The sequence below is a fragment of the Nelumbo nucifera genome, chromosome 1, assembly GCF_055504915.1.
Source record: "Nelumbo nucifera cultivar China Antique chromosome 1, China Antique-T2T, whole genome shotgun sequence".
Taxonomy (NCBI): Eukaryota; Viridiplantae; Streptophyta; class Magnoliopsida; order Proteales; family Nelumbonaceae; genus Nelumbo; species Nelumbo nucifera.
Genome location: NC_142649.1, coordinates 187,347,515 through 187,355,134, shown reverse-complemented (window position 1 = coordinate 187,355,134; position 7,620 = coordinate 187,347,515). Strand labels below are relative to the sequence as shown.

At 36.0% G+C, this 7,620-nt stretch overlaps 1 protein-coding gene across 1 annotated transcript; it reads left to right on the top strand.

Annotated features, from left to right (window-relative positions):
* The first annotated feature begins 360 nt into the window (after window positions 1-360).
* Window positions 361-1,272, top strand: LOC104596137 (protein P21). The gene has a single exon (XM_010257169.3). The coding sequence runs from the start codon at window positions 408-410 to the stop codon at window positions 1,089-1,091; it is 684 nt and encodes a 227-aa protein (XP_010255471.1). The 5' UTR covers window positions 361-407; the 3' UTR covers window positions 1,092-1,272.
* The last annotated feature ends 6,348 nt before the right edge of the window (window positions 1,273-7,620 follow it).

Below are 7,620 nucleotides of genomic sequence, written 5' to 3'. Positions count from 1 at the left end.
CATAATGAAGGTTTTGGCATACTAGCTTGTAAACAGATGAAAAATGTATTAATTAATATATGCATATTTATAAATAAAATAGTTACATAAAATTTTATCAAGTATTAGCCATTTTGCTAGTGAGATCGTTCAGTAAAGAAAACTGATTTAGACCTAAAAATAGCACGTTCATGTTTCAACGATCATCATTAATTGTAGGTCGTGTAGAGAGGAAGTTTCCAACTGGACCCACCCATCAGAAACCTTACTTTCTTTGTGACGCATTGACTCCAGGTCCAGTCAAGAAAATGTGCATAATTTTTAACGCTAGTGAATAGTGATCACACCTCCTCTATAAAAAAAGAAAAGCCTAACCGCCTAAGCTCATGGTAGAAAGCACTCATTATTCTCTTTAATTAGTTGCCAATATGACGACCTCATCATCCCCGGCTAAACTCGCCCTAGTCTTCCTCCTCATTTCCACTCTTCTCTTCACCTTCACCCAGGCAGCCACATTTGAGATCCGAAACCAGTGCCCTTACACTGTCTGGGCAGCCGCTTCCCCGGGCGGTGGCCAACGACTCGAACAGGGGCAATCGTGGACTATCAACGTGCCGGCAGGCACAACGATGGCCCGAATTTGGGGCCGTACCAACTGCAACTTCGATGCCAACGGCCGGGGACAGTGTCAAACCGGTGACTGTGGTGGGCTCCTGCAATGCCAAGGCTATGGTTCCCCACCCAACACCTTAGCTGAATACGCGTTGAATCAGTTCAATAACATGGACTTTTTCGACATCTCAGTCATCGATGGGTTTAACATCCCCATGGATTTCAGCCCCACCACCGGCAACTGCCGGGGCATCAGATGCGCAGCTGATATCATCGGACAGTGCCCAGCTGAACTCAAGACCCCCGGAGGCTGTAACAACCCATGCACTGTGTATAAGACTGACCAGTACTGTTGCAACTCTGGCAGCTGTGGACCCACACCCTTGTCCCAGTTCTTCAAGCAAAGGTGCCCAGATGCTTACAGTTACCCCAAGGATGATGCCACCAGCACATTCACCTGTCCTGGTGGTACTAACTATCGGGTTGTGTTCTGCCCATGAGATGAGATTATACAAGACGGAGATTCTCTACAATAACATCTCTGAATCTGACTTTGGCTATGGTTGTTGTAGCTTTTCACAGACTGGTATTGCAAAATAAAGTGTGCCTTGATATATAGCACTGCACCTGTTTTTTGTGTTGAGTTGCTGTTAATTAATAATTATGGTGTTACGCATATAATATTCAAAGTTACCTTATTCTATATATACTTGGTTTAGTCGATCTAAAATAAATAAGCTTAATAGTTTGGTTTGAAAGTTGGAGATTGGCTAGAATTGGGGTTAGATCCAACTTACTGGGTACCCGGCCCAAGCTAAGCTTATCAGCAATCCTAGTATTCACTCTATTAAATATCATCGAAAAATACTTTTTAGAACTCTGGATCTGCTGGAAACAAAATGTGTATAACAGTTGCTGATCGATCCTCCATATTGAGTATATATAGACATATATCATCGGCAAATAACGTATTCATCAGTTTCCAGCAGATGTTTTTTTGAAGGGGAGGGGGGGGGGTGTAAATTAAGAAGTATCATCAGATCGGGAGTCCATTTTATCGGATTACTGTCAGTTTTGAAGTTCAATATAGGTTGTAAAAAGGCTATAAATATTCATGTGAAGTGTGATCAAGTATTCCTGGGTTGAAATTCAAGTCTCTAGTACTCTACCCACACCCTATATATCCACGAGACGACACTACCGCTTATAATGCCGGTGGAAAGGTAGCTTACCGACAATGACAAAGGTCATTCTATAGATGAGCAGGAATCGCTTGAATTATGAACACACCCTATATATCCACGACAAAAAGACGAGTCTGGATTTCCTGCAGAATGCTTCCTGAAGACTTTTCTGTACATCTAATAAAAAATTGTCATGTAAACACTTAAAATTTCACATGTGTGAGTTAGAATAACAGACGTTTCAAACGTCTTCCCAATTTTTAGTATATTAAAATTTTAAAACAAATAAAAAATACGGTTAAATTTCTTTTTCCTATTTCATTGAAAGATAAAATAAGAAATCTAAACAATCGAGAATAAGACTTCCTCCTTGATTTCCGATTCCAGGAATTAAACGCTAAAAGGCTGAGACAATTCTCCGACTGATAAACCAACTGGAATCAACAATCAAACAATAGAGAATTAAGAGTTCCACAATCAAACAATGGAGAATTAAGAGTTCCACCTTGACTTCCGATTTCCAGGAATTAAACACGTGAACACTGAGACGATTCTCGGACTGATAAATGCGTTCTTCTTCAACACCCCTCTTCAGAGGCTTTATTTCTCTTTTCTCCTTCCGTTGCATTTTATACAGAGCATCGTTGACTGGTTTCTGTTTTAACTCCATAAGGATTTCTTCTTGGTTATCTTTCATGGGAAGGAATAGCAGGAATATAAGAGTCGGATCTTTCTCGGAGCTCAACGATCGGTGGTTTTACTTTCAACAGAAATAGAAAAAACAGAGGTAAGTCATCAAGCATCTTTTCTTTGACATATTTGCAAAAATATATTTCAGATTATTTTCTGTAATCTTAACTTTCGATGGTTGATCGCGGTTAAGATTAGTTTTACTTGTTGTTTCTATGAACTTATACTAGAAATTGGGAAGACGTCTGAAACGTCTGTTACTCTAACCCATACATGTGAAATTTTAACACACTACCTGGCATTCTTTGATTGGATTTACAAAAAGGTCTTCGGTATGCATTGTGCAGGAAATACGGACTCAAGAAAGAGAGACACTACCGATTATAATCCTCGTGGAAAGGTAGATGACAGGTCATTCTATAGATGAGCAGGAATCGCTTGAATTATGAACACAGCTGGCCAGGGTGGCTCTCGTTAATTCATTGTTGTAGCTCGACAAGAGCCGAGTCTCCGCAGTCCGCATGTCTTTGATACTTGGGCCCGCCAATGACGATAGTTTTGTAGATTTAGGCCGACGGTGAAGGCGATGTTTGGCTCGGTGATCAGGATCTCATTTTTTAATTTTTGTTTATATTTATTCAGAATGAGCAAGAATGAATAATATTAGTGTGTTTGGGTACAAAATTTTTTTCATCAGCCTCATTCTTTTCAAAATGATAAATTAGCCCATAGCACAAAAATTGGGATAGTCTGTAGCATGAAAAATAATCATGTCCCATCTTGTCCATTTTCATTCTTTAAAGAAATTCTATGCAAGTGGTTAGAAACCAACAGCATAAAAACACTTTTATGAAAACATTTTCTCGAAAGCACTTTTATAGAAGTAATTTTATAAAAATTACTTTTACGAAAGCAAAATACTTTTATGAGAGCACTTTTATAAAAGTACCTTTTACATGAAAATACTTTTATAAAAGTAATTTTATGAAAAGTACTTTTACAAACATTTTTATAGTACTTTTACAAAAGCACTTATACAAAGGTACTTTTAAAAAACACTTTTACAAAAGTACATTTATAAAATATTTTTACAAAAACTTTTACGAAAGTACTTTTACAAAAATTCTTTTACGAAAGTACTTTTATAAAAGTATTTTTAGAAAAGTACTTTTATGAAAACACTTTTACAAAGGAACTTTTACCGAAGTACTTTTACAAAAGTGCTTTTATTCATCACTTTGGATTGAATTGGACCCAATCTGGTCCATTCGCATTTTAATTGGACTGGATTGGATTGTAGTAGGTGTGTTTGTAGTTTTTTTATATATTTTTTGGATTTTTCATGTTATTTTGGTGATTGATTCAATTTGTATTGGATTGGACCCAATTTGGTTTATTTGCATTTTATTTGGACTAGATTGGACTTGGTTTCCATGGATTTGTTTAATGTATTTGTAAATGGACCAATATTGGAACGGACAGGATAAGACCAAATCTAGTTCAATTGACAGCCCTATCGGTTAACATCTATGCTGATGTAAGTCACTTGTTAGTTTGAAAAGAATTCATTTTTCAGGAAAAAAGCGTTATGGTTCATAGCAATATTTTCTCATTTTACCCATTCTTGTCCATTTTAGAATTTCATCTTGGGCAAGAATGATTCATAGTTTTTAAAACCGACTCGGTGACCGAACCAGTAAGGGGTCCGGTTACTCGGTCGACGGTCAGCCCATTCTGACAAAAAAATAAAAAATTTAAAAAATGGTCAAAACCGTTCAAATGGTTAACCGGCGGTTCAACGATTTGCTAACCAAAATCAATGGTTTTGGACAAAAAAGCGGTTTTGGGAAAAAACGGAACCGATCAGGTGACTGGTTCCCAGTTTTTCCGGTCCAACCATCCAATCCGGTCCGATTTTAAAAACCATAAAAATGAGAAGAATGAGAGTTAAACCAAAAATGGCCCAAACCACTAGCAAAGTTTTTTTTTTTCTTTTTTTTTTAAGAATGAAAATGAATAAGATAGGGCATGATTATTTTTAATGCCGTAAGCTACTTCAATTTTTATACAATAAACTGATTTTTCATTCTAAAAAACATGAGGCGCATGACAACAATTTAATAACCAAACACTCCAGAGGATTCCGCTGACCAGCAATCCCCGTCTGGGTTAAGATGTGATTTTCTCAATGGGTTTATTATACTTTTACGATCTTTGGCTACCGGATTGTCTTAGTCCTGACTAGGGCTATCAATAGATTCTTTAAAATGGGATAACCGATTCTGAATCCGATTATGTTCAATTTGGATGATAAAATTTTCATTAGATTAATAATTGAATCGATGCATATTTAATCACATCCAATCCTATTAAAATCCAATAAAATTATTATTTTATGTATAAAGATAATATAATTATCCATGTATATCAATATTATATAATTATATAACATTTATAATTAATAAATATTATAATTCTTTTAATTATTTTAAACGCAATAATATGATTGTAGATTAAATCTAAATTTGATCCAAAATTTGACAATAATTGAATGGGACGTGAATCTAGAGGTTTTGGATGTCCATGCGGATACAAATAGATCTAATCCGAATCCAATTCGTTTACAATTACCCTAAGCCTAATCCAGTTTATAAAAGAGATAAGGAGGAAAATCCTACGACAATGTTGCATGTGACCCCAATGAAAAACGAGTACATCAACACTTTTAAAATAAAAAATCTATTCATGTTATGCCTTGAATTAGTATTTTAAACGCACCATTGGTCTAGATGATTGAATTGTTTCTAGTTTACCCCATTTGACCTGGTTACCGGGTCACAATTTAACCACTATATATATATATATATATATATATATATATATATATGCAAATTTTTAGAGTCCTTTGCACTCATTGGGTGATCTTCATGTCAATTTTGGGTAATTTTTTGAAATCTACGTGTTCTTAAGCAACAAAGCCTTGCCCTTCTATTGTTACCAATATACCCATTTTAATTCCAAATTTTAATATTTTTATAAATAAAAAAAATAAATGAATAACATAAGTTAAACATAAAATATATACATATATAGATATAATTGTAAATTATTTTATTGATATAATACTTAGACACAAAATATGCTATGGTCAAACCAGTGACCAACAACCTATTGGCAAAAAAAGTTCAGCCTCTTCGTCAGATTTTAAAACATTGCCTTGAATTTAATGCAATTTCACTTCAAGTCTTTCTTTCATAACTTGTCCAACAACTAGTATAATCATAGAACAACCGGCTCAGGCTATCAACGGTGGATCTGGGTCGGAACTAGTTGGAATTAAGGCTGCAATTTGGGTCGGGTTGGCCCGAACTGAACCCGAAAAAGTTGGGATGGGTTGGGTCGGGTTGATGTTCGGGTTGAAATTCATGAACCCAACTTTACTTTGGGTTGGGTTAGGGTTGACCCCTTAGCCAACCAGACCCAATCCGAACCCAAGTCTATAGTACGTATAATATATAAATATATGTTATATGTAATATAATATATATTGATTTGTTTAGATGCATGATATTTGTATAGCCCCTACCACATAGTATCATGTATTTTTTTTTAAGATAATCACTTCATTTAATCCTAATCAGAAAGACTAAAACCTTAATAACATTATTTTATGTTTTTTTTGAAAAATTTATTCTTCATCTCCTCTATGTTGTTTGTCACCTAAGAAAGATCTATTGTAAGTCATAACTCATAATAAACTATAGTCATTTTAACATTTGTTTTTCTGAATTTTGTACCAAAAGAACAAAAAAAAAAAAAAAGCGTCAACAAACAAATACTAATGAAATATAGAATTAATATATGTAGTGAAAGTTGGGTTAAGATCTAAAATCGAGAAATTCTATGAGGTTTTAAGGAATGGGAAGAAGGTTGGGTTGGGCCCAACCCAACCCAAAATTGACTTCGGGTTGGGTTGGGTTGAAGGAATTTAGTTAGGGTTAGGGTTGGGTTGGTCGGGTTGGGTTAGGGTTAGGGTTGGGCTAGGGTTGGCCTCAACTCGACCTAACCCGGCCCGACTTGCAGCTCTAGTTGGAATCAGAACTAATCTAACATGAAATGTTGAGGATTCGGACTCGAAATTGGGCCCGATAGGGTCTATAATTTTTGGACCCAAAACCAAACCAATCAGTTCCCATGACAATCAGGTTTGACCGAAATGACCCGATTATAATAAATAAAAAATAAATATTTATGTTTATATATCGAGTCGGGTTTGAATCGGTTTGGAACTAGGTGGAACTGATTCTAAACCGATAATAATCAAGACCTTATATCAGGACCCAAAACCGATCCCGTCAATTCCAATTCTCGAAACTAGAACTAGCCCAATCAATTCAAGTCCATTGGGTCTGTCGGGTCGGACCCAACCCTTTGACAGCCCTACAATCGACACAAATTTGGATTTCATAGTGCTCACAACCCTTGCAACCATGCGTTATACTTGAATTTTTTTCTTCATGGAGAGATGTTTATAATGCATGGCTATAAGACAGATTTTGTGAGACACAACCTAGGGATGCAAATGGATTTAATACAAATTGAATATATGTTTCGATCAGATCTCATAAATGTCAATTCGAACAAAAATCGATTAAAGGAGTTGGGCATCTGAATTTGATCTGGTTGGATTTAATTTCTGAAAATTTTAATAAATAATAAAAAAAAAACAAAACAGTATATATCTAGAAAAATAAAAAACACAAGTAATTTTTTCAACTATTTTCATCGTATATATTAATATAACTTGACGAAATTCTTCATCATCAGAATATAATGTGCGGAGGGAAATTAAACCATTGGGCCCTACTTTTTATACCGGAAACTCAATCAACACCATTTATCAGAAAGATGCACCCGTTTTCTTCGATGTGAAGGAGTCAATGGCATGAGGGGGACGAACGTGCACCGACCATCAAGTTGACTGGTACGTAAAAAGGTTGACTTGGACGAAACCTCAGGCGACAACGAGACCCTATCCCATTCCCGACCCGTAGCCTGCGGTTTCGGGCGCGATCAGCCGGTAAGGTTGGGATTTGTGAACCATTCGGACCGGCTGAACTGCATTCTATAAATATACCTACCTCCTCAGGCTCAG

Coding starts and splice junctions, on each gene's coding strand:
- LOC104596137 (XM_010257169.3), top strand. CDS start 408: ATGACGACCTCATCATCCCCGGCTAAACTCGCCCTAGTCTTCCTCCTC.